Source organism: Urocitellus parryii, chromosome 6 (assembly GCF_045843805.1).
Source record: "Urocitellus parryii isolate mUroPar1 chromosome 6, mUroPar1.hap1, whole genome shotgun sequence".
Taxonomy (NCBI): Eukaryota; Metazoa; Chordata; class Mammalia; order Rodentia; family Sciuridae; genus Urocitellus; species Urocitellus parryii.
In genome coordinates, this window is record NC_135536.1 from 90,271,068 (window position 1) to 90,298,656 (window position 27,589).

At 34.0% G+C, this 27,589-nt stretch overlaps 1 protein-coding gene across 3 annotated transcripts in view; it reads right to left on the reverse strand.

Annotated features, from left to right (window-relative positions):
- Positions 1-27,589, reverse strand: part of Ubr1 (ubiquitin protein ligase E3 component n-recognin 1) — a 141,975-nt gene that overhangs the window by 98,145 nt on the left and 16,241 nt on the right. For all 3 annotated transcript variants that reach the window (XM_026390488.2, XM_026390496.2, XM_026390478.2), the window contains exons 2-5: positions 24,726-24,982; positions 21,649-21,727; positions 12,359-12,469; positions 1,646-1,776 (exon numbers count right to left, since the gene is read on the reverse strand). In XM_026390488.2, the coding sequence (XP_026246273.2) occupies positions 1,646-1,776; positions 12,359-12,469; positions 21,649-21,727; positions 24,726-24,982 (578 nt within the window). The remainder of the gene's footprint in view (positions 1-1,645; positions 1,777-12,358; positions 12,470-21,648; positions 21,728-24,725; positions 24,983-27,589) is intronic.

Here is a 27,589-nt window from a genome sequence, read left to right on the forward strand (position 1 = left end):
TAGGACATTCATGGTCACAATGTCAATAAGCAGTGGCATATGTCAATAAGCAGTACTAGAACTCAGATCTGTGAATCCAGAGACCAGTGCTACCTATTACAAAATAATATTCAAGCAATTCTTCCATTTTGGGTAGGCATATGGCTTCAATTATGTTTACTGACACAAAGTTTCTTAAAAGGTTTAACTGACTTTATCACCTATTTGAAATTAAATATTTGTGGATATAATTTCTCCAAGAAGACCAACAAGAGTAAAAACAATATATGAACTAATATTCTTAATTCTCTCTCCTGAACAAAATAAACAAAAAGCCCTAGTAAACTCAAAGATCAACTAAATTTAGATTTGTGCTATGATTTTGTGAAATTCTGAATATTACACAGGTAGAAAAATTCCCACAAGGCTCAATTATATCTTCCTTTTTTTCATTTTTAAGTTAAGAGCAGCTCTTACTATAACCAAAGACATGGCTGTTAGAAATTGCTGAGATTTAGCTAAAAAAAATAGTTAATTCCCTACAACTGCAATAATTCTAGTATACCATTACCAGAGCACAGGGAAGGATCTACTTTCTCACCCTCACCATCAAACCTTTCTTTTCTTTCTTTTTTTTTTTTTTTAAGAGAGAGAGAGACAATTTTTAATAATTTTTATTTAGTTTTCGGCGGACACAACATCTTTATCTGTATGTGGTGCTGAGGATCAAACCCAGGCCGCATGCATGTCAGGTGAGCGTGCTACCGCTTGAGCCACATCCCCAGCCCCAAACCTTTCTTGATTAGAAAAAAAGCTAAAGATCAGGGCTAATGAGAGAAATATTGTTCCAATATTCCTATTTGTTCACAAACCTTTTGGGAAACCTAGTTGTTGGTCCAGGTCAGAATCAAACAATTTACTTACTGGGATCTGTGGCTAAACTTAGAACAAAACTATCAAAGTACTGGCTTACCCTATAAATGCAAAGCCCTTAACAGACTCCTCTTTAACTTCTGTATGGTGTCTACCAAAACATCTCATGTAAAGAAACATTTTGAAAATATTTCCAAGAGTTAATCACTATATATTTTTCATAATGATATTAAGAAGCCAATAACCAGGCTGGGGTTGTGGCTTAGCGGTAGAGCACTCACCTAGTGCATGTGAGGCCCTGGGTTTGATCCTCAGCACCATATAAAAATAAATAAATAAAGGTATTGTGTCCAACTACAACTAAAAAGTAAATATTAAAAAAGAAAGAGGGCTGGGGTTTTGGCTCAGTGGTAGAGCGGTTGCCTCGTATGTATGAGGCACTGGGTTCGATTCTCAGCACCACATACAAATAAATGAATAAAATAAAGGTCTGTCAACAATTAAAAAAAAAAGAAGCAAATAACCACAAAAATTGCTATTCAACATTTGTTTGCGGGCTGGGGTTGTGGCTCAACGGTAGAGCGCTCACCTAGCAAATGCAAGGCCCTAGGTTCAATCCTCAGCACCACATAAAATAAATACAATAAAGATATTGTGTCCAACTACAACTAAAAAATAAACATTAAAAGAAGAAGAAGAAAATGAAAAGTTCAAAGGTCTTTAAAAAAAAAAACACTTATTTGCAATATAGACAATCATCACTAAACTTTTCCCTTTTAACAATTTTCCCTACCTTATCTGCAATTCAGGAGGCAGTTCTTTTTCCTCTTCCCATATAGTCATTTCTACAATGTATTTTATCACCAAAGGGAATATTTTCCTGGCTTGAATAATTACCTCTTCACTCAATGGACAACGTAAATTCTGGAAGAAAGTAGAGAAAAACAGACTAAGACTGTATACAAGTAAACATAGAGGATGATAATGTTATTTATTTAAAGCAATCACTTTTGTGAGTTTATTAACACATCTTCCAGAAAGAGTTGCTCAGATGAGCTCAAGAAAGTTGCTATCAGTTTGGTTTACCTTCTTGTGGCCAAGTTGGTGTTACAGATCACACAAGACGCCAAGGCAGAACCATGGAACCACTTTCACCAATATTCTCCCTTATAAAAATGTTCTTCTCTGCCTGAGAAGCTTGGTTAGGAAAATTCATGCAATAACTGATTATCCCTTTTAACTCACAAGAACTGTAGTCATAATTTATTTCAACAGACTTGCACATAGCCACTTAGTAAAAAGGCAGATCAAGTATTAAAGACATTTAAAAGATAAGGAACTTCTCCTTATCTTTTAAGGAGAAGTTCCTTCTTGCGCTGAGCCACAATCCTAGCCCGGTTATTTGCTTCTTAATATCATTATGAACAATCTCCACGTGTGAAGATGTTGTGCTGAAGATGTTGTGCCAGAGTATGTGCCTAATACAAGGAAGGCCCTGGGTTTGATCCCTAGTACTAGGAAAAAAAGAAAGAAAGAAAGAAAAAAAGGAGAAGAAGAAGATAAGCAAACCAGCCAGCAACTTTATGACTGTGCTCAGATAAAGTATCTTAACCATAGAAAGTAGTCATATCACAGAAACAAAAAGCAGAAAGTTGATTGCCAAGAGCTGGGAGGAGGGAGAATTAGTGTGTAGTGGGTACAGAGTTTCAGTATTGAAAGATAAAAGAGTTCTTGAGATCTATTGCACAACAATGTAAATATAATTAATACTACTGAACTGTATTCTTAAGAATGGTTAAAATGGCAAATTTAATGAGATTTTTATAATTAAAAAAAAAAGATAAGGTCAAAGAGCCTGTAAAGAGAAGGAAAATTAAAACCTGGGTCTTTTAACTTCCACAACAACAATGCTATTATGTTCATTACAGAACATTAATAAAAGGTGCAATGCTATGTTCATTACAGAAATATAAGTGTTAGTCATGCTGTGGCAAAACTGGAACTCTTATATACTACTGGTGGACATAAAAAAGCCTGCAGCCACTGTGGAAAACAGTCTGGCAGTTTATCAAAATGTTAAGTATAGTTACCATGACACAGAAATTCTACTTTCAGTATATAACTAAAAGAAATGAAAATATATGTTCACACATTTATATACAAATTTTCATAGCATCATAATTCATAATAGCACAAAAGTAGAAACATCCTAAACGTTCATCAAGTAATGATAAATAAAATGTGGTGCGTATCTATGCAACAGAATACATGGCTGTAAGACAGAATGCCACAACATGGATGAATCTTTTTTTTATATATTTATTTTTTAGTTTTAGGTGGACACAATATCTTTATTTTATTTTTACGTGGTGCTGAGAATCGAACCCAGTGCCTCACACATGCTAGGCAGGCGCGCTACCACTTGAGCCACATCCCCAGCCCCAACATGGACGAATCTTGAAGACCTTATGCTAAGTAAATGAAACCAATCACAGGGCTGGGGTTGTGGCTCAGCGCTAGAGTGCTTGCCTGGCACGTGTGAAGCACTGGGTTAGATCCTCAGTATCACATAGAAATAAATAAATATTGTGTCTATCCACAACTTAAAAAAAGAAAAAAGAAAAGGAAAAAGAAATAGTTGTTAAAAAAAAAAGAAAGCAAGAAACCAGTCACAAATGACTATATATTTCATGTTTGCATTTTCATAAAATGTCCACCCACAAGAGGCAAATCTATAGAATCAGAAAGTAAATTAATTGTTGTCTAAGGATAGGAGTAGGGAGAAATGGATAGCGACATTTTAATGGGTAGTAGTATTTCTTCTTGGGTGATGAAAATGTTCTACAATATCGTGAGGATTACAAAACTGTGAATATACTAAAAACACCACTGAATTATATTCTTTTAAATAAATGAATTTTTATATGTAAGCAATTTACATCTCACTAAGCTGTTTTAAAAGTGGAATAAGTAGGAAAAATATGTATAGTAGCTCTTTCAGCATATGAAAAATGAAATAAAACAAAATAAAAAATAAAACTGATTCAGTATAAGGCTTTTAATAAATTTTATTCGAATTCCTATAGACCATATCATCACAAACCACTAACCAACTCATTTACACTTTAATACCGCCTCTTTAACAAGTCATCTTCTCTCTAGATATTTTGTTCAGAAGCCTTTGTTGAAGAGAGATAAAAAGAGTGCCAAAGGTACTAGGTTTATTACTGGTCCATTTCATTTCTGTTTCTTTTTTCCACTCAGCATTTCCTTGTAATTCTTCATGAAATTAGTTCAAGATGAAGAGTTAAAAGAAACTATTCATTGTTTCCATATTGTATCAGAAGCTTTGAGTTCTTTGGAAGAAATCTGGTGAATATGTAAGAAATCGTCAAGAAAAGCATCTACACCTTTGAAAACAAGGTCAATTAGAGGGAACAAAAGGACTATAACTTAAATAAAAGTAACCAAAAAAGCCAAAATAAATAAATTAATAAGCAGAAATACACTGCAAAACTAGAGAAAAACTGCTTTTACATGGATGGGAAAGGAGCCTCTCTTCAAAAGATATTGCCAAATGCTGGGTGATTGGCTGTTAGTATCAGCCAGGTCTGATTACACTAGGTAAATTTCCATTATGTTTGGCACAATGCCCTGCATTTGGCAGCATATAGATTCCACGTTCACCAAAGCAGAAAGAAAGCAAAATGCTAAATAAACAGGATTGTTTGTGTTGCCTGGGTTGATTAGTTATGTGCTACCTATAAGGTAGATAGATATCTTTTCTCACACCTCCAGATTATGAATCAGTTCCAGTATATATCTAGACCATCTGAATCTAATTATAAATTTTAAAAAAATCCAAGATTGGGTTAGTCTGGGACTGATTTCAGTGTTTTGTGGTCTTATGATTTCAGGAAAACCCCAAAGTGGGGTGCTGTTTTAAAAACTCAATGAGCCAATTAACTCCTAAGAATTCCTCAGCTACTTCAAGTCTAAAAGTAGACTTCCTGAAAGACCAATTACTGAATGAAGAGGATATAAGTCATGCTACAGGGCTGGAGATAACAGCTTAGTGGTAGAGCACTTGACTAGAATGCTTGAAGCCCTGAGGCCAACAGAAACACATACACACACACAATCACAGTGCAAACATGATTTAAAAAATATCAAGAGAAAGAAATTGAAACAATCAGAATTAAAAGGGATTTTTAAACAAAACAAAAACAAGAGAATGTACTAAAAGGGTTAAGACTAGATAGAATATTTCAGGTAACAGACATCTAATGATTTTAACCAAGAACTAGGCACTTGATAAATATCTGTCAAATGAATAAATAACCATTTGGGATAAATAAGTTAAAAATAATGGAGGCAATCACAAAACAATGCTAAATGATAAATGTGATAAAATGCTAATTCAATAAGTGACTGGGTTATGTGTATGTGAGTATTCTTTGTACTATTGTCATTTTTGCAACTTTTTATAAATTTGAAATTATTTCTAAATCCAAGCTTAAAAAAAAAAAAAGTACTGGGGACCAGAGTCTATAGATCTGAAATTTCAAGCCCAACTAGTTGGTTTGACCAGTTGTACAAAGTGGAGTAAATCACCATATTGAGGTTGTTTCCACATGTATAAAATGAGGCCACTAAATCCACCTCATAAAGTAATAATGAAGAAAAAATAATGTAATGTATGTGAAAGGACTTTAAGTCTAAAATGTTATACAAAAAGCTGAGTAAAATTGTGCTCGCCTGTAGTCCTAGATACCAGGGGAGGCTAAGATAGAAGAATTACTTGAGACCAGGAGTTCAGGACCTATCTGGGAAATACAAGACTCCACCTCTTAAAAAACAAAATAAAATGTTATATAAATATAAAGTGTTATTAGTGCCAAAAGTACACATAATGGGAAAAGAAGTAATTATTAAAAGAATAATTTTAATGATGATGGGACAATACCTAAATGGGTCCTTACTAAATGCCAGGCATATTCTAAGTACTTTACATGTATCATTTCATTTAAACCTTACAGCCTGTGAGGCAGATGCTAAAAGTCTAGTTTAGAGGGAGAAACTGAAGCATAAAGATTTAATAACTTTCCCACTGTCACAGAGCTAGTAGTGTGTGGTGATTATAAACTAAACCAACCAAGGACATTTGTTTTAGAGGCCATGATGTTGTAGTCTACTCAAGGAAAGGAAGCATGTTTTGTTTCTCCAAATATAATTCCTTTACATTTAGAGTTTTATAAATAAAAAAATAAATACTCATACAGTGTAGACACACAGAAAAACCAATGTTTTCTTAACAACAGACCGCTATCTTTTGTTAACACGGGACCATTATCTTTTGTAACACAGCATAATATTTTTCCCAGTATGTCATAATCTCATGATTTAGCTATTTGCTATAAAGAAGATGTAAATCATTTATGGAGTTTAAGTTATCAATCTTTTCCTTTTAATGGTTTCTGAATTTTTCAAAACTCAAAGAAAGGCCCAATCTATTTCAAAGTTATTTTTTCTAATCACCCATATTTTCTACTATTTAATACAAACTTTCTTTCTTTAAAAAAAAAAATCAATACCTGCCAGGCATGGTGATATACACCTGTAATCCCAGGGGCTCAAGAAGCTGAAGCAGGAGGATCACAAGTTCAAAGCCAGCTTCAACAACTTAGCAAGGCCCTAACCAATCAAGTGAGACCCTGACTCTATATAAAATACAAAAAACAGCTCGAGGTGTGGCTTGGTGGTTAAGTGGACCCTGGGTTCAATCCCTGGTAAATCATTGATGTTTGTGGAAACTATCTGATATTAAGCTTCACTTATTTTTCTTAGTAGACAGCCAATTACCCCATTCATCTGTCTTATCTCTATCCATAATACATTGATATTTCAATATTAAACATGATTTGAAGCCAATAGCCCTAAAAGAAATTGAGAAAATTATCAAAGGATATATTTCTTTTTGTGTGTGTGTGTGTGGGGGGGGATTTCCAAGGATTGAACTCAGGGGCACTCAACCACTGAGCCACATCCCCAGCTCTATATTTTTGTATTTTATTTAGAGACAGGGTCTCACTGAGTTGCTTAGCACCTCGCTTTTGCTGAGGCTGACTTTGAACCACATTCAATCTTCCTAATTATCCTCCAAATCTTCAGTAAATGCTTGTTGAGACCAAGATTCACACACTAACTTTAGTTGTTATGACATCTAAATGAATCTCCCACCCCCACACCCCACAGCCTTTTGTTCTTCATGAAAAAGACCAGGCTAATTTTTCTGTAAAAGTCCTATATTCTAGATTTATCTTCCTTGTGGTATTTATATGTTGTTCATCCATCTCCATATTTCCTATAAACTAAAAGTTAGATCTAAATGGGTTTATGAAATTCAGGTTAAACATTTTTAGTAAGAATATTTCATAAGTGAACTGTTAATAATAGGCCCATTCCCACCAATGCTTCCATCTATTCCTAGCTTTACACAACCACTATTTTATGTCCCTATTGATTTGCCTATTCTAGACATTTCATATAATTGCAATCATGTTTATGGAAGGCTTCTTTCACTTAGCATATGTTTTAAGCATTAATCATTTGATGAATAATTGGATTGATTCCACACTTTGGCTATTATGAATAATACTGCTATAAACAATCATGTTCAAATATTTGTTTTAACACTTATTTTCAATTATTTTGAGTATATATCCAGGAAGGGAATTGCTGGGCTGTATAGTAACTCTACATTTAGCCAATAACTCTACATTTGCCAGATGGTTTCCCAAAGAGGCTATATTATTATATATTTCAACTAGATTATATGAGGGTTCTAATTTTGTCACATCCTTGCAAATGCCTGCTATTATCTGCCTTTTTTTCTTTTTTCATACCAGGAATTGAACTCAGGGTATTTAACCACCCTTTTAAAAACTGTTTTATTTTGAGACAAGGTCTGGCTAAGTTGCTGAGGCTGGCTTTGAGCTCGTGATCCTCCTGCCTTAGCCTTCCAAATCGCTGGGATTACAGGCATGTGTCATACCTGGCTTATCTGCCTTTTTGATTATTGTCATCTTAGTGGTTTTAAGAGCCAGTTCATAGGGGTTTTGATTTTTATTTCTCTGATGGTTAATGATATTCAGCATTTTTCCATGTGCTTATACACCTTCTTTGGAGAAACATTTATTCCAACCTTTAGTTCAGTTTTAAAACTAGACTTGTGTTTTTATTAAGTTTTAAGAGTTCTTCAATAAAGTCTACTTAAAAATCTCCTAGCAGTCATATGATCTACAAATATCTTCGATTCTGGGGCTGCCTTTTCATTTTGCTGATAGTGCTTTCTGGAGTGTGCTTTCTGTATATTATCTATAAAGAATGGTGGATTTCATTGTGGCACATGTATGCACGCGCGCGCGCACACACACACACACACACACACACACACACACAATTTGAACAATTTCATTCCCCTAAACCTCCCAAGTCTCTCCTCTCCTCTCCCCTTGATGCCCTTCCTCTCCTTTAATGGTCTCTCTTCTACTTCCATGACACATGTTAGAAAACACAGATACTTTTCTCTTTGAATCTGACTTATTTCACTCAAAATTATGGTCTGAGTTTTTCCTGCAAATGACACAATTTCATTCTTCTTTGTGCATATATAAATAACATTTTCTTTACCCATTCATCTTTTGTTGAACACCTAGGCTATTTCCATAATGTGACTAATGTGAACTGTGCTGAGATAAACATGTATATAAATGTATCTCTAAAGTATGCTGAATTTAATAGTGGTATTTTGGATAAATACCAAGGAGTGGCATAGCTGATAAAGTTTTATTTTGATTAAATCTAATTTATTTATTTTTATTTTTCTTTACCAGTGCTAGAAATTGAATCCAGAGTAGAAACACTTTACCACTGAGCTACATTGCTCAATGTAGCACCTTATTTTCTTCTTTTTTAAAATATATTTTTAGTTTTAGATGGACACAATGCCTTTGTTTTATTTATTTTTTATGTGGTGCTAAACATCAAACCCAGTGCTTCACACATGCTAGGCAAGCACTCTACTATTCAGTTACAATTCCAGCCTCCTTATTTTATTCTTTTAACTCATGCTTTTGGTGCCATATCTATGAAATCTACTGCCAAACCTGAGGCCATGAAGATTCACCAATTTTTTCTAAGAGTTTTATAGTTTTGGCTCCTGCATTTTTTGATACACTGAGTTAATTCTCTTTTTTTTTTGGTGGGGGTACTACGGGCTGAACTCAGGGGCACTCAACCTCTGAGCCACATGCCTAGCCCTATTTCGTATTTTATTTAGAGAGAGAGTCTCACTGAGGCGCTTAGCATCTCGCCATTGCTAAGGCTGGCTTTGAACTCTCGATTCTCCTGTCTCAGCCTCCCAAGCCACTGGAATTATAGATATGTGCCACCATGCCCAGCCACTGATTTAAGTCTTAAATATAAAAAATTACATACACATGTGAGCTGGAGGTTCAACTTCATTCTTTTACATATGGATGTCCAGCTGTCCCAGCACTGATGAAAAGCCTATTCTTTTCTTACTGAATGATCTTTATATCCTTGTTGAAAATCAGTTGTTCACAGACATGTGGGTTTATTTCTGGACTCTCAATTGTACTCCACTGACCAAGGGCTATCATTATGCCAGTACCATACCATCTTGACTACTGTTGCTTCATGGTAAGTTTTAAAATAGGGAAGTGTGAGCCTCTTCAATTCTTTCTTCTTTTTCAAGGCTGCTTTAGCTATTCTGGGTCCCTTGCAATTAAATATGAATTTTAGAGTCAGGTTATTCATTCTTATTTAAAAATTTTCTTTTTTGTTTGTTTGTTTTTAAACTCCTAACTGGGATTGTCAATTGAGAGAGTACTGGAATCTTAACAATATTGTCATCTGAACCAGAAATAAAGGTTTTTTTTCCATTTATTTGGATCTTCAATAATTTGTTTCAATAAATACTTGAAAATTACAGAGTACAAATTCTGAACATCTTTTGTTAATCCATTCCTAAATATTTTATACTCTTTGAAACTAAATAAATGGAATTCATCTTATTAATTTCATCTCTGAACTGTAACTATTCATTATTAATGTAGAGCAATACAAGAGATCTTTTAGAATTATCATGTAGCCTATAATCTTGTTGAACTTTTAAAAAGTTCTAATAATTTCTTTTAATTCCTGAGGATTTCAAAATACACAAAATAATGTCATCTACAAATAAAATTAGTTTTACTTCTTCCTTCCCAATCTGGAAACCTTTTACTACATTTTTTTACCTAAATGCTCTTAATCAACCAATACTTTATTTTACATCACATGAGGAGGCTTATGATACCATTTCACTCTTATTAGTCATGATATTAACACTGATGCTTGATTTGAGATGATAACAGTATTATACCTCCATTGTAAAGTTTCATTTTCCCCTCTTAACCACCAGCAAATAGTCTATGACTAGCAAATAATTTTGAACCATGTTATTATCATTCCTCATCAACCTAAGTCTTAGTGGTTTTAGCATATATCAATGATCTTTGTCTCAAACCAAATATTTCCTTAAGGTTTACAAAATGCTCATTTTCCTAATTCCATTGCCCTTCTCTATTAGCCTGTATTCTTCTAGAAACAAGAACTTTTCCTAATGAACTATGGATACCTGATGACTATAAAATACAATTCCTACAGAAAAGGTAGAAAAAATGTTTATTTTATTCCCTTAAATCACCTCAATTTTTACAGTAGGGAACACTGTAAAAATAGTTACTGCCATGGTGAAAAACAGGTTTTACTTAATTTCATTTAAGTTTCATTAGGATATCTACTTATTCTGTGTTATTACAGTGGATATTATTATTATTATTATTATTTTGATATCCCAATTATCCAATTAAGATCAATGGGAGCCTTTTAGAGCTTGGTCCCTGGTTCTTTGACGTAAACTCACACACATTTACATTACCCAAACCTGGAAGCAGGTATTATAAATCTTATTTATTTTAGTGGGAAATGGTATATAAGAGAACATTTGAGGGCTGGGGATGTGGCTCAAGCGGTAGCGCGCTCGCCTGGCATGCGTGCGGCCCGGGTTCGATCCTCAGCACCACATACCAACAAAGATGTTGTGTCTGCCGAGAACTAAAAAATAAATATTAAAAATTCTCTCTCTCTCTCTCTCTCTCCTCTCTCACTCTCTCTTTAAAAAAAAAAAAAAAAAGAGAGAACATTTGAAGTCAGACATTATGATACATGACTAATCCAAGCTACTCAGGAGGCTGAGCCAGGAAGACAGCCAAGTTTGAGGCCAGCATGGCAACTCACAAATACTCAGTCTCAAAATAAAATTTAGAAAGGGTTGAGAGTATAGCTTATTGGTAGGATGCTTATTGCAGAGCATGAACAAGGTTCTGCTGGAATTCCTAGTACCACGGTGGGAAAAAAAGGGAGAGAAATCAACAGCAGGGTCCTAGAAGTATTCACTGCTACAGGGGTATCTAGAATTCAAATAGCACAAAAGCTATTCTTTGATATTTTAAAAGGGTTTGTCTGCAAAACTATGTGAATATGGCATTTTGGGGGAAGCACTTTTTCGTGACAATTTTCTGAAAATAAAGTACCTTAATGTATTCAAAGAGAGTGACGAAATTTACTCTCTGTCTTTGAATACATTAAGGTACTTTATACTGTCTGATGAAATAATTAATTCTCAAATGAATTAGAACAGGGTTATTCTAAGAGTCTTTTATAATCCTTTAAATTTTTCTGTATTTATGGTCCTATCGTTATTTACCCCATCACATTTCTAAGTGTTTATACCTATCTTGTTGTTTCTTGACTAGAATGAATCTATTTGACCTTTTTGACTTTTCTTCCTTTCAGAAAAGCAGCTATTGCTAGGCATCGTGGTACATGCCTTAATCCCAGTGGCTCCTGAGGCTAAAATAGAAGGATTGTGAATTCAAAGCCAGCCTCAGCAACTTAGTGAGACCCTAAGCTTTAGCAAGATCCTATCTCAAAATAAAATATAAAAGGGGCTACAGAGGTAGCTTAGTGGTAAAGTGCCCTTGGGTTCAATCCCCAGTACCAAAAAGAGAAGAAAAGCAGTTATTGAATTTATATCAATTCAACTGTTTTCCACTATATTACACTCTGTTGTTATCTATTAATAATTACATCATTTTGTTCTTTTAGACTTATACATTACTTACTCTTACTTACAGAGTTAATTGCTTAAAAAGTATTATAAACTTAATTTTTCATTGCAAATCCATTCCTACTTTGTTACCAAGTCTTCAAATTCTCAAGTGAGAAATAAAAAAAACCTCTTTACAAATTAAAAACAATAACAAAAAGACTGGAATTCTAAATGGAATTCAGTTTAACCCATATATGTCACATTTATTCTCATCTAATTTCAACAAGTTTAAAATGGTTAGCAATTTCTTAAAAGTAATAATCTTACCTCTTTGGTAGTACCTGCTCTTCCAGGTTCATGATTTATACAAAAAGGGCCAGTTTTCCATGCCTCAGTGTCTCCACAGTCACAAAACCCTCCTCCAGTAGAAGTGTGCATCTGACAAATGAAATGAGTTTGTTTTGACATATCACAAAGCAAGAAAGAACAAAAGATTACTCAACTAATAAATTCTCACAAATATTTCATCCTTAATCATCTTTAATGTAATAGAAAATGAATAACAAAACTCACTGTAAATATTTGTTACCCAAAACAGAAACAAACCAAAAAAAAAAAACCAAAATCCTAAATACTTCTTCGCAACAAAATGAATCTTCAAAATTGTATGTTTTTGAAATGTAACTCTAATTTTAAAATAATACTTGTTTAAATTTTGAACTGATGGATAACAGACTGAAAAGTGTGCAAAAAACTATAATACCTATATTGCTTTATTAAATAGATTTTTTAATTAAACAGACTCTTAAATCAATGGCACATATATAGTAAAGAAATATATATAGTATCTTCATTGACATTGATGTTCCACAAAACTAAAACTTACTCATGACTTTTTTCCTTTTAGTGTATGTACATACATGTGTACACACACATACAAACTCAGGTAGAGGATAATGGCAACAACCTAATTTTTAACCTTCCTCAAAACCTTCCTCTCCAAAACATAAAATAAGGCATACAATTGTATATTTTACAAACTTTCCAGAATTACTAGGATGAAAGACCTATGACTTTCATATAGTTTCAACAGTTTTCATTGCCTATCACTTCAAGACTGTAGGTACAGACAACCAGGAAGGGTAGCTTAAGATACTACATGAAAAAGAGCAGAGAGGTGCAGAAGGCAAACACAATATAGACAAAATGTCTCCCCAAAGACAAAGCCAAGCACTAAGGGATGAAAACTGAACAAAGGTTCATTGATTCACTGGGAAAATGAGCAGAAAGATGTTGCAGTGAAGGAAAAAGAAAATAAGAATTAATAAGAAACAGAAATAAGACATGCCAAAACTTTTTCTCACATCATTATCACCACCGTCATATATTAAAAAAATTAGACAGAAGGCAAAAATGACACAAGAGAGTACTTATTACTCCTGTACACAAAATGAAAAAGAATATACAAGCACTGCAAAAAATAAATTGAAAAGCAAAAAATGCAAATGAGAGTCAAAACTCAACAAAGCTGAAGAACACTGTAACACAATGCTCCAAAAGGAATTACATTATCTCCAAAAGTATTTGAGGGAGCTGGGATTGTAGCTCAGTGGTAGAGTGCTTGCCTGGCACATGTGAGGCACCACTGGGTTCAATCCTCAGCACCACAAAAAAAAAAAAAAAAAAAATAGATAACAAAGTAAAAGATACTGTGGCCATCTACAACTAAAAGTATTTTTTTAATGTTTATTTTTTAGCTTTAGGTGGACACAATATCTTTATTTTACATTTATGTGGTGCTGAGGATTGAATCCAGTGCCTTGTGCATGCTAGGCAAGTGCTCTACCACTGAGCCACAACCCTAGCCCCTAAAAGTATTTTTTAACAAAGTATTTGGGGATATGAAAACCTTCATTAATTGAACTAAAATACCTTCAATAAGAAATACAGAGGGTTGGGGTAGAGCTTAGCATGCATGAGGCCCTTGTTTCCATCCCTGGAATGAAAGAAAGGAAAGAAAAGAGAAAAAAGGAAAGGATGGAGGAAGAAAGAAGAAGATGCAAACTAAAATTATTATTTCTAGTCAAGCTATAAAAATACATTTTGGACATATCAAAACTTAGGGAACAGCTGGGTGTGGTGGCTCACACCTGTAATCCCAGCAAACTCAGTGGGGCCCTAAAGACTTAGCGAGACCCTGTCCCAAAATAAAACATAAAAAAGGGGTGGGAATGTGGCTGAGTGGTTAAGCAACTCTGGGTTCAATCCCTGGAACCAAAATAAATAAATTAGGGAGCACTATACACATGTGCCCTTCCTAAGGAGTCTAAAAACTGAGTGAAGATCTGCAAACTCCTGAGCTGCTAGGATTACAGGTGTAAGCAACCACACCCAGCTGTTCCCTAAGTTTTGATATGTCCAGAATGTATTTTTATAGCTTGACTCGAAATAATACTTTTAGTTTGCATTTCTATATTTTAGGAGCTGCCATAGGTAAACGGATGGGTGTGGTTATATTCCAATAAAATTTCATTTATGGGCACTGAATTTGGTGGTGGCAGGGGTGCTGGGGATCAAACTCAAGGCTTTACATATGTTAAGCATGTGCTACAAGAGGTAAGTTATATACTTAACTCCTGAAAATTTAATTTCATATAATTTCTATAAATCATGAACTATTCCTTTTATTTTTTCCCTAACCATGTGAAAATACTGAAACATTGCTTGAAGTCCATATAAAATAGTAAGCCATATTTGACTCACAAGCTGCAGTTTACTGACCCCTGTACCAAAGGATGAGCTTCATTAACCAAGAGGTAATTGAGGAAACAGAAAAATGATGGCAAACATTTTATATATTTAATTGTAGAGTTAAGAACAATCAAAGGTGGAGAGATGGATAAAATAATGTAAACATTACATGATCTCAGAAAGATGCAACAACAACAAAAAAAACGAGAGAAGAGAAAGCAAAGTAACAGAACATGACTGATTATAAGCAATAGGAAGAGTCAAAGAACAGACTAGATAAAAGGATCAGTAAGGGGAAAAGGAGACTAGATGACAAAATTATTACTACTGGTATAACCAACAGAACAAAAGTAACAAGAAATTAAGATATAAAAATGAATTTGTTTCTTTTTCTTTTTATAGTTCTGGGGATTGAACTCAGAGCCTTCTGCATGCAAAGTAAGTACTCTACCACAGAGCCATATGTCCAGCCCTTTTGAGTTTTTTGTTTTTGTTTTATATTATTTTGTTTTTGAGACAAGGTTTCACTAAGTGGCCCAGACTAGCCTTGAATTTGTAATCCTCCTGTTTTGGCTTCCCAAGTAGCTGGTATTATAGGATTATACCACTCAGTAATTTTTCTTCTTCCATATATAGAGTACACTGCTGGAACCCCACTGTTAGTAAAAATGTAGCTGTTTGTCAGCATAATTTTGAGAAAGTGAATGCCAAAGAAGCAAGTCACAAAATCTAGAAGCATGAAAAAATTTGGCAAATTTAACAACACACAAATTTAAAATGTCAATTACATAAATGATAGCATAAACCGCATCAACAGGACAGAAAAAAGTTTAAGAAAGTCAAACATCCTCTTATGATTCAGTAATCACACTCTTAGGTCCAAAATGAAATGAGAACATAAACTTACATAAAAACTTTTACTTGAATACAATTTGTTAGGATGGCCTTAGGCCTGAGCCTAAGCAACTCCATTTTAAAAACTCCAGTTTAACCTGCAGTCTCACTAGGCACACCCACAGATCCCTCCAGTATGGCCTAAAACAAGTTACTTCCCCTCACCCTGATAAAGAGAGTGAAGCTCCTGGCAGGGTGGAGACCACCAGACCAGATGTTTCTGACCCCAGGTAAATGATGTCACTGAGAAATCGGTAGTAGCTGATAAGGATTGAAAGGGGGAGTCAAAAGCCCCCAAATTTAATATAAATGATACAGCCAATGAACAGGGATTCAGCCAGCAGAAACAAGGATGCACTCGAGCTGGAGAGCCTGAGGAGGACCTGTCATTCTATCACTGTCATCCTTCCTGAGCCTCTTGGTGATCCTCACCACTCTCAAACTCTACTGCCTCATCTGGACCATGGTGAGAGCTGCAACTCCTCCCTACGACCCCCTCCTCAACTGGTAGTCCATTTCCAGCCAGGAAAAGCCTGCCTTGGTTCCAGACCTGGTCACTGCCTTCTGAGTGAGTGTGCATCTGCTGGACTTAAAGCCTATGGCTTGGGCTGGGGATGTGGCTCAAGTGGTAGCGCGCTCGTTTGGCATGCATGCGGGCCCAGGTTGGATCCTCAGCACCACATACAAAGATGTTGTGTCTGCCGAAAACTAGAGATAAATATTAAAAATTCTCTCTCTTAAAAAAAAAAAAAAAAGCCTATGGCTTAAGACTTTTGAACTTAGCATGCAGAGGAAATGTCAGTCATTAGCCTATCATGATTAAGTGTGTTTTGCAGTGCTTAGCATTAATCTAGAATTGTTTGCTATGAATTAATTAATCTAGAATTGTCTGCTGTGAATTGATTATGTCTATTGCAGTGCCTAGCATTAAGGATTGTCGTTTTCTTGATTAAGGACCTATAGATTGAAACTGTATTGAGTAATTTGAGTGAATAAAGCATTGAAAGGGGCAGAGGCGCATGGACATTCTTTATTTCTCCCCTCGACTGCATTTGTCACAATTTTGCCCCCTCAAAACAACAATAAAATAAATAATAAATAATAGTAAAATAAAACAGCTTTATTCAAAAGCTGGAAACAACCCAAATATCTATCAACTCATGAATGAATAAACAAAACGAGGCACATGTATATAAGGGCATATTACTCAGCACTCAAAATGAACAAACTGCCAATGCACAAGTGGGTTTCCAAGGCATCATAACAAGTAAAAGAAGTGAAAGAAGCCAGACAGGCAAACTATATAATATATGGTTTCATTTATATAATATTCTGAAAAAGCATAACTACAGGGACAGTAAATAAATCAGTGGTTGCCAAGAGCTAGAGGAAAAGGGGACTAATTACAAAAGGGGCACCAGAGGACTTTTTAGATGATAAAAATATTTCTGGCTTGGCTGTGGTGCTGTTTATATAACTATATCAAATCTCATGAAACTATGTACTTAGAAGGATAGATTTTATTGTATGTAATTTAAACCTCAATAAATCTGTAAAAATAGGAATTTTAAAAAGAAGGAAGGGGAAATGGGAATAGGAAAGACAGTAGAATGAATTGGACATAACTTTCTTATGCTCATATATGAATATACAGTATAACTCCACATTATGTACAACCACAAGAATGGGATTCTAATTAGAATAAGTTATACTTCATGTAGGTATTATATGTCAAAATACACTCTGCTGTCATGTATATCAAAAAGAATAAAATAAAAAATAAAAATAAAAAAGGCAAGCATACTAGGAGGAGGCATTTATAAAATGTATAACAGTAATAAGAATAAAGCAATAGAAAAATGAGTAAAGAAAAGAAATAATCAACACCCAAGAGAAATTAATCACACAATTAAATTGTGAAAACACGTTAACAAAAAATGTAAATTAGGATAAGATTATTTGACTAACAGGTTAGCAAAAATTAAGACTTATTAAATAAAAGTTTGAGAACAGGTATAAGAACATTCCCATATAATTTTTTTTTTTTTTTGGCAGTACTAGGGATTGAACCCAATGCCTTGAGCATGCTAGGCAAGCATTCTACCACTAAAATATATCCTCAGCCCATTTTTTTTTTTTTTTTTGAGATAGGGTCTCACTAAATTTCCCAGAACAGCCTCAAACTTATGATCCTCCTGTCTCAGCCTCCTGAGTAGCTGGGATTATAAGCATGCACCAGCATGCCCAGCTTCCCATATCCTTTTTTTTTTTTTTTAATATTTGTTTTAGTTGTCAATTGACCTTTATTTTTTAATTTATTTATATGCGATGCTGAGAATCAAACCTGGCTAAATAAAATGTGGTGTATACATATAAAGGAGTATTATTAAGCCTTAAAAAGGAAGAAAATTCTGATATATTCTATGGCATGGATGAACAACTCCAGCCCCTAAAGCTTCATTTCTTATTCTCAAAGTTGTTATGTACTCTTTTGCCACTGAAGGTTTTTCTTTGTCCTTTGTTCAGATAATAAATGATCTGTAGTATCCCCTGGACATTAGTCTCCTTTTTATTTGTCACAAAAAGACAAATATTGTTTGATTCTATTTATATGAGGTACTTAAATTAGTACCTCATATTCATAGAGACAAAAAATCTGGTGGCTGCCATAATCTTGAGGAAGCAAAGAATGAGGAATTAATTCTGTTTTACAAAGTGATAAGAGTTATGAATATGGATGGTGGTAAATTGTTGCAAATTATGAATATATTCAACACCACTGAACTGTACACTTAAAATGGTTAAGATGATAAATTTTATGTGTATTTTACAGTAAGAAAAACTGGAAAAAATATTTTAAAATTTTAAAATAAACATATTTTTCACCCCAGAAAATATACCTCTAAGTATCTAGTCTTGGGCACTCTTTAACATTTGTTTATATAAAAACAAAGGCATATGTATTTATTGAAAGTAACACTGATATGCTCAAGTAAAAGAGGTAACAATTTAGATGCCTACAAAAAGAAAAGGGATTAAATATATGTTATATTCACCCAAGGAATTTATATAGCAATTAAATAAGCCAAGACTTATTATCTGTATCACCACAGAATGATCCCTATGATATATACTAAGTTAAAAAGAGATTGCAAAACAGAATATACAGTATAGCATTCTCATCACCACACACACAAATATAGCAATTAAATATAAGATCTGTCAGAGTATGGCACAGTGGTACATGTCTATAATTCTAGCTACATATATAATTCCAACTACTCAGGAGAATGAGGCAGGAAGACTGAGGTCAGTGTAAGAAATTTAGCAAGACCTGTCTCAAAAAAACAAAAAAAACTTGTCAGTATATATACTAAATTGTTAACAATGTTCTCTGGGGAGGAAAATACCACAGGGCAAAAGGACTACTGTAATTTTTTATTTATATTCTTCTGAATTATTTGAATTATTTAAAATGTAGCTTTTAATGTATTGCCTTAGTAAATAATTATTTATTTATTTATTTATTTTGCATATTGGGGACCAAATCCAGGGTTTTATGCATGGCAATCAAGTGTTCTACCACTGAGCTACATCTCCAGCCCAAGAAATAAATTTTGAATCCTCTTTTATTTCAAAGACAATATAAGTATATTATCATCATATATGATAGAACTACAGAATGTACAAAGCATGCTAATACTAAAATAATTATTTTTTATAATCTTAGCCATCAGCTTTGCCTATGATATAGATCTTTTGATCCTAACATTTCAATTCAACAAAAGTTTATGAAAAGCCTCTGTGTACTAAGTACTATAATTGACAGAAGATGTATAAAGTACATAAGACCTGAACTTTGTTGGTAAGATGTTGATTGTCAGGTGGAGATAAGGACACAGAAATAAGGCAGAGGAATGCACAGGAAGAGGGAGAAAAGAAAGAAGACTGTCAGTGGGGTTTGTTTTCTTCTTCAGGTATGTCCTACATGGCATTTGAATGTGTTTAATGTATTATCATACGGCTGTCAAGGTTACAAGTAGGCCTGACTTTCAGCATTATCTTCTGAGATACCAGAACCCTACTTTAGTGAACTCAGCACAATTTTGGTCCTATCTGACCAAGGTATGAGATTCTGATCTATGCTTCTTAGAATTTTATCTACTCATTACATCAAAGACATTGGTCCCATCTGCAAGGATGATGGCAAAATAAGCAGTAAAAGTCATACTATAAAACAAAGATTCTAAAGCTTTGTTTCTTTTTTTAATGTTTATTTTTTAGTTATAGTTGCACACAATACCTTTATTTATATGTGGTGCTGAGGATTGAACCCAGGGCCTCGCACATGCTAGGCACTCGCTCTATCACTGAGCCACACACAACTCCAGCCCCTAAAGCTTTGTTTCTTATTCTCAAAAGTTGTTATGTACTCTTTTGCCACTGAAGGTTTTTCTTTGTCCTTTGTTCAGATAATAAATGATCTTTAGTATCCCCTTGCCATTATTCTCCTTTTTACCTCTCCTTTGAAGCAATACATATCCCTTATTTCTTCCAATTTTTCTTTTCTTTTTTTTTCTCTTCCCTGAAGACTTTAATTACCATTTCAGAATCCATCTTAAAATGGTTATACATTTTTCAGATTTTCTATAATGAAATGCATTTTTTACATCAGAAAAGGCAATATATGCTCAAGTGCTAGTAAGAAAATAGATCTTGAGTCTATATTAAAGGACTACAGCTACATGGAATGAAGAATCTCCTCTTAAAGATATATATATATATTTTCCTTCACAAGCCATACTCTTTGATCCAAACTCCAATTTGCTCTTATCAATTTTCACTTGCTTTGGCAAACTTGGGTAAGTATTTTAACTTCACTATACAGTACAGGCTCCTCAAAATGTTTTTCCTTGTGCACAGTAATACCTAGATCCTGTAACTATGGCTCCTCATTTCCTGTGATGAAAGTGGCAATGTTGAGGCCAGTCTGAACTCATCCCAACAAAACTTTCAAGTTTATGGAAAATATGGTCTATTTAACTTCAAAATGTTATTCATGTTTACAGAAGACATTAGACATGGTATATGTATATATATGTGTGTATATACCAGGTATATATCTGATCTAGACAGATATCAATTATTATGTCTAAGTTCATACAAACATGTTCATAGCAAAAATGTTCATAATAGCTCCAAAACAGAAGCAATCTACAAATCAATATATAGTACAACAAATGAAGACAATATGGTTTATTGAACACCACAAGGCCTAAGGACAAACTACCTTTACACAGACAAAGGTACTCAACAAGAATAATATACCATATAATTCCAACTACATAAAATTTAAAAACAGAAAAAATCTATTCAATATAATTTGGGCGATAAGCTAGAAAGGAAAAAAAAAATCAAGGAAACAATTATCCCAAAACACAGAAAAGCCAGGCATGGTGTACACACCTGTAATCCCAGTGACTCAGAAAACTGAGGCAGAAGGATCCCAAGTTTTAGGTCAGCTGAGGGCAACTTATCAAGACCCTGTCTCAAAATTAAAAATAAGAAGGGCTGGGGGTATAGCTCAGTGGTAGAGTTCTCCGGGTTTCCATACCCAGTACTTTGAGGAGAAGGAAGAAAAAAAAAAAAAAAATCCACACAAGAGAGGTTATCTTAAGAGAGGAGAGAGTGATTGAGATCCAGAAGATCTCGCTTGTCATATATTTCTTGACCTGAGTAGTGGTTACACAGGTATAAAACTATTCATATGCTCTTTTGTATAAGCATGATAGGTCTCACCAAAAAACTTTGAAGGGTAGTAGATGTCCCATCACATTATATATTTAACTAGAGGCAAAAGGTGCATATATCAGTGCTATTAAACAGGAAGTTAAGTATCTGTCTTGACTAAATGGACAAGATGTCCATAAGAATCCAATTAATCCAGTGATTTTATGAATCTACTTTCATACCTTGTAACGATGATTTTTATGAACACTATTCTGGAAGCAGTCCATACAGAGTACACAAGTTGGATCAATTGCACAGTCCCTGAAAAAGAAGGAAAATTAAATTGCAAAATTTAGAGGACTTCTATTGATGCTTAAGGTATCATTATAATGTGAATGTGTTTCCTATATGAAACACAATCTGCAAATAAAAATATTTCAAAAAATGGAATTCTAAAAATGTTTTGAACAAAGACAATTTTATCCTCATTTAAACCAAATTTGAATGTGTAAATGTGAATGTTTGGTTTTGTTTCTTAAATCATCCTCAAAACTTTGAGAATTCACCTGGTTTCAAACTACAGTTGTAATTTAAAATTAATTTTGTGCTGGGTATGGTGGTGCAAGCCTAGTGATTGGGAATACTAGTGATTTGGAAGGCTGAGGTAGGAGGATCACAAGTTCGAGGCCAGCCTCAGCAACTTAGTGAGGCCCTAAGGAACATAGCAACATCCAGTCTCAAAACTAAAAATATTAAAAGGGCTGGGGATGTAGCTCATTGGTTAAGTGCCCCTAGGTTTAATATCCAGTACTAAAAAGAAAATTAATTTTGTGAAAAAATACTTAATTTTCTCCCATTATCTGTACCTCACCCTATTACATTTATAAATATATATTTTACAAACCTTATTGTGCAAAGTAAGGTTTTGATAAAGACAAAATTCACTGGAAAACAAACATGATACAGAAAACAATTTTATTTTATACATTGATGTGTCCCAAACACCTGGACAGTGACTGGTACATAGTAGATACTCGATATTTACTGCATGAAAGAAATTCAATCACTTAATCTCTCTTCTAGTAACAACTTTTGAAATGTATTATTTAATATTTTCTGGGAAATACTACAAACAATTTAAATTAGTATAAAGCATCGGATTCATTTTTTTAAAAATACTTTAAAAAGAGTTGAAGTGGGCTGGGGATGTAGCTCAGTGGCACAGTGTTTGCCGGGCACACTTCAGTTCAATCCCCAGTACTAGGAGGAGGGAAGGAAGTTGAAAAAATGAAATTAGGACGTTTTAAAAATTCAGTTTAGGGCCGGGGTTGTGGCTCAGTGATAGAGCACTCACCTCTTATGTGTGAGACCCTGGGTTCGATCCTCAGCACCACATAAAAATAAATAAACAAAATAAAGATATTGTGCCCAGGGGCTGGGGATGTGGCTCAAGTGGTAGCGCGCTCGCCTGGCATGCGGCCCGGGTTCGATCCTCAGAACCACATACCAACAAAGATGTTGTGTCCGCCGAGAACTAAAAAATAAATATTAAAAATTCTCTCTCTCTCTCTCTCTCTCTCTCTCTCTCTCTCTCTCTCTCTCCTCTCTCACTCTCTCTTTAAAAAAAAAAAAAGATATTGTGTCCATGTATAACTAAAAAAATATTTTTTTAAAAAATGCAATTTAGTGCTGGGATTCTTGAAGCTCAGTGGTAGAGCACTTGCCTCACATATCATCACAAAAAAACAAAAGAAGAAATTAAAAGGCTAACAGGATGTAAAGTTTATTTAATAATATTCTATAAAATATATATGATCTATTGACCTATTTAGAGCAGAATTTCTCAACTTTAGTACTACTGACATTTTGAGTGGACCAGATAATTATGCTGCATGCAGGTGGAACTATCCTGTACACTGTAAGATGTTTAGCAGCAACTTTGTACTCTACCCAAAAGGTGCTAGTACCAATCCTCAGTTCTCACAATGTTTCCAAGAAACTTTGGGGACAAAAGTCTAAAAATAATTACCATGCTTTAGTGGAAAGAGATTGGGCTTTAGCTATAAATATGTAAGAACATAAACAAATCTTACCAAGCAACGTAGGAAAACAGTATCAAAAGCCAGGTGCAGTGGCGCACACCTATAATCCCAGCTGCTCAGGAGGCTGAAGCAGGAGGATTGTGAGTTCAAAGCCAGCCTCAGCAACTTAGAGAGGCCCTAAGCAACTCAGTGAGACCCTGTCTCTAAATAAAATACAAAAAGGGCTGAGGATGTAGGTAAGTGGTTAAGCACCGCTGGGTGTAATCTCCAGTACCAAAAAAAAAAAAAAAAAAAAAAGAAAATAGTTTATAAAATGCAAAAAACTAATTTTTTCCTGAGAAAACAGTATGTTTAAAATGACTATAAACTATACAAAACCAGTCAAGTCTAGAATTACACTGATGCAAAAACAAAAACTCTGTATTTATAAAGTCTAAAAATTTATACTTCTATATCTAATAAAAAGAAAACCAACAGAAGTCAAAAATTTCAGGCAGGGTAAGCAGGTTTAAGGCAACTGCTCTTACAAAGAACAAAAGCCTAAACCTGCTACCATTTTCTTCTATTCAACTTCATTAAACTATTCCTTCATGTCTATAATCCCTTCCCTGCAATTCTAAAATCCAAAAAGCCCTAAAAGGTTTTATTTCTTTGTTGGATTGCATCAAATCTCAGTTGGTAATTTTAAAAAACCCAAATAAACATGACATGACATGAGACTATAGACTTATACCACTAATGAACTGCCATATATTTCTTAGAGAAATCTTACTGTGTTTGATTACAGGGTCCTGCCTTGACTCTGCTGGAGAAGTATTGAGAATTTTGAAAATACACCTAGCCCCAAAAGTTTTAGATAAGAATATGATAACTATATTGTACAAAAGGATTATTTACATGCTTTGGTGAACAAAAATTTAAAAAATGAGAGAACTGTTTAAAGTAAAAGTCATATAACAAAAACCAAACTTCATTAGCAAAAACAGATTTAAAGTGTAAAATAAAAAGATGTTAAGGGACTGGGGTTGTGGCTCAGTGGTAGAGCACTTGCCTTGCATGCATGAGGCACTGGATTTGATCCTCAGCACCACATAAGATAATTAAATAAAATAAAGATATTGTGCCCATCTACAACTAAAAAGAAATATTTTTAAAAAAGGTTTAAGTAGAATTAAATATATTATAGATGGTAATAAACCCTGAAAAGTACACCATGAAATAAGTATGAAATGCCAAGATAGAAATTATAACCAAGCTTGTAAATTTCTAATTCTTACCTACAAGAATATGTTGTCTCTCCACTTTTAAAAACCTTCCCACAGAGTTGAAATGCTCCACTGTGCTTTAGTTTCTCTAGGCAAATATCTGGATCTTCTCCAAATAAATACCATTCCAATGGAGTAAATATTGATATCTGTACACTCTCCTCTTGCTTTTCCAAATCTGGATCCATTTCAGCAAAATAAATTTCTGGCACCCACTGTGCCAAATGATGCAAAAAAGCAGTATAAAAATCAACTTGCTGATCCCACCACTGAAAGAAAAGAAAATGACAATTCAGAATTTCTTACCAGTTAGTTTCTTCTTAATAACCTGCAACACAAGTAATGGCATAATTCTGTACTTTCAAGGTGATTTGCAATATATTTTATCCTTCACTAAAACAAAAGGAAAGTGGACAATTAAAAATTGACCTTAGTAATAAGCAGTTACCCATACATAATAAATATGGGAGGCAAGGAGAGAAACTATCTATAGTGACAGTTTCCCTCTCCAATGGTCATTCTTGCTATGTAAAGGTGATACTATTACCAGCCATAGCCTATACAGACAAGTATTCCCTATATTCTTAGTTTAACTGTTTAAGGAAATCATAGTGTTTAATAAAAGATCAAAAGGATATAAACAAGAGTTCTGTAAACACAAAAAGCATTAACATAAAAGAAAATAATGATTAAATTAGACTTCATCAAAAGTAAGATTCTTGGGACTGGGGGTATAGCTCAGTTGATAGGATACTTTCCTAGCATGCAGAAGGCCCTGAATTCAATCTCCATCATCAAAAAAAGGAAAACCATTGTAGACAGATGTCTACAGAATATTTCACTCCAGAACAGCTGAATTTATCTTCTTCTCAGCATTGCATGGAATTTTGTTTTGCAAAAGAAACGGTACAGATGACTTATCCACACATGAAAACATGCTGCTCCACATCATCAGTCATTAGGGAAATTCAAATGAAAACAACAATGAAATATCTCTATATAATCTAATAGAGGGCTAAAACAAAAATCTGGTGATATCAAATATCAATACAGATGCAGAAAAATGAGTCAGGAAAGTGCTAGTGGAAACTTAAAATGATACAGACACTTTAACAAAGAAGTTTGACAGTTTCTTATAAAGCTAAACATACATGTACCATATGAGGCAGCAATCAAATTACTAGGTATTTATCAAAGAAATGAAATTTGGGCTAGGGATGTGGCTCAAGCAGTAGTGCGCTTGCCTGGCATGCGCAGGGCGCTGGGTTTGATCCTCAGCACCACATAAAAATAAAAATTATAAAGATGTTGTGTCCACCGAAAACTAAAAAATAAATATTTAAAAAATTCTCTCTTTAGAAAAAAAGAAATGAAATTTATATTCATACAAAAACTTGTACACAAATGTTATCGCAGCTCTATTCATAACTGCCCCAAACCAGAAACAATCCAACTATCCTTCAGCTGGTGAATTAATAAACTAGGCTACACAGAATGAATAAAAAAACAAGATCCAACTATATGCTGTTAACAAAAGATTCAAATTGCCAGGCATGGTAGTGCCCTATAATCCCAGTGGCTTGGGAGGCTAAGGCAGGAGGATCTTGAGTTCAGCCTCAGTAACTTAGTGAGGCTCTAAACAATTTAGTGAGACCCTGTCTAATACAAAAACAGGCTAGAGATGTGACTTAGTTGTTAAGCATCCCTGAGTTCAATCCCTAGTACCAAAAACAAACAAACAAACAAAAAAGACTAATTTTACCAGCAAAACCCACAGGCTGAAGGTAAAAAGATGGAAAAAAAATATTCCACACATACAGACCCTGAAAACAAGCAGGAATAGCTATTCTCTTATCTGACAAAGCAGATTTCAAACAAAAATTAAACAGAAGATACAAAGAAGGACACTACTAAATCCTAGTAAAGGGAAGAATCCAACAAAAAGATATAACAATAGTAAACATTTATGCTCCAAATATCAATGCACTCAATTAAAGAAAAAAAAAAAACTCCATGACATTAAATCATAGATAGACTCCAACACAATGATACTAGGGGATTTCAACATACCCTATCACCAATAGTCAGATCATCAAAATGTAAAATCAATAAAGACATATCCAACCTAAATAACACTATAATTCAAATGGACTTAACAGATGTCTACAGAATATTTCACTCCAAAACAGCTGAATTTATCTTCTTCTCAGCATTGCATGCAATTTTTTTTTAAATTAGATCATATTCTTGGCCACAAAGCAAATCTTAGAAAATACAAAATATTTATAATCCCAAGTATCCTATCAGACCATAATGGAACGAAACTAGAAATCAACAGAAAGAAAAATAATTACCACATGCACATATGAAGATTAAACAATACTTTTAAATGAAGAATGGATCAAAGAAGAAATGAGAATAGAAGTCAAGAAATTTTTAGGAATGAACAAAAACAGTAAGAAAACTTATCAAAACCTCTAGGAGGATATGAAATCAGTTCTAAGAAGAACTGATTCTTCCAAGAATTTATATCACTGAATGCCTACGTTAAAAAAATTAGATCACAAATAAATAAGCTTATGCTCCACCTCAAGGCCTTAGAAAAAGAAGAACAAACTCCAACACCAGTAGAACATAATTAAGATCAGAATCAAAAATCAATGAAATTGAGAATAAAGAAAATAATACTCAGAATCAATGCAACAAAGAGTTGATTCTTTGAAAAGATAACTAAGATTGACAAACCCTTAGCCAAACTACCAAAAGAAAGAGAAGAACAAAATCAATAAGATCAGTGGTGAAAATGTTGATATCACCACAGATCCTTCTGAAATTCAGAGGATTATCAGAACCCATTTTGAAAATGTAAACTCCGA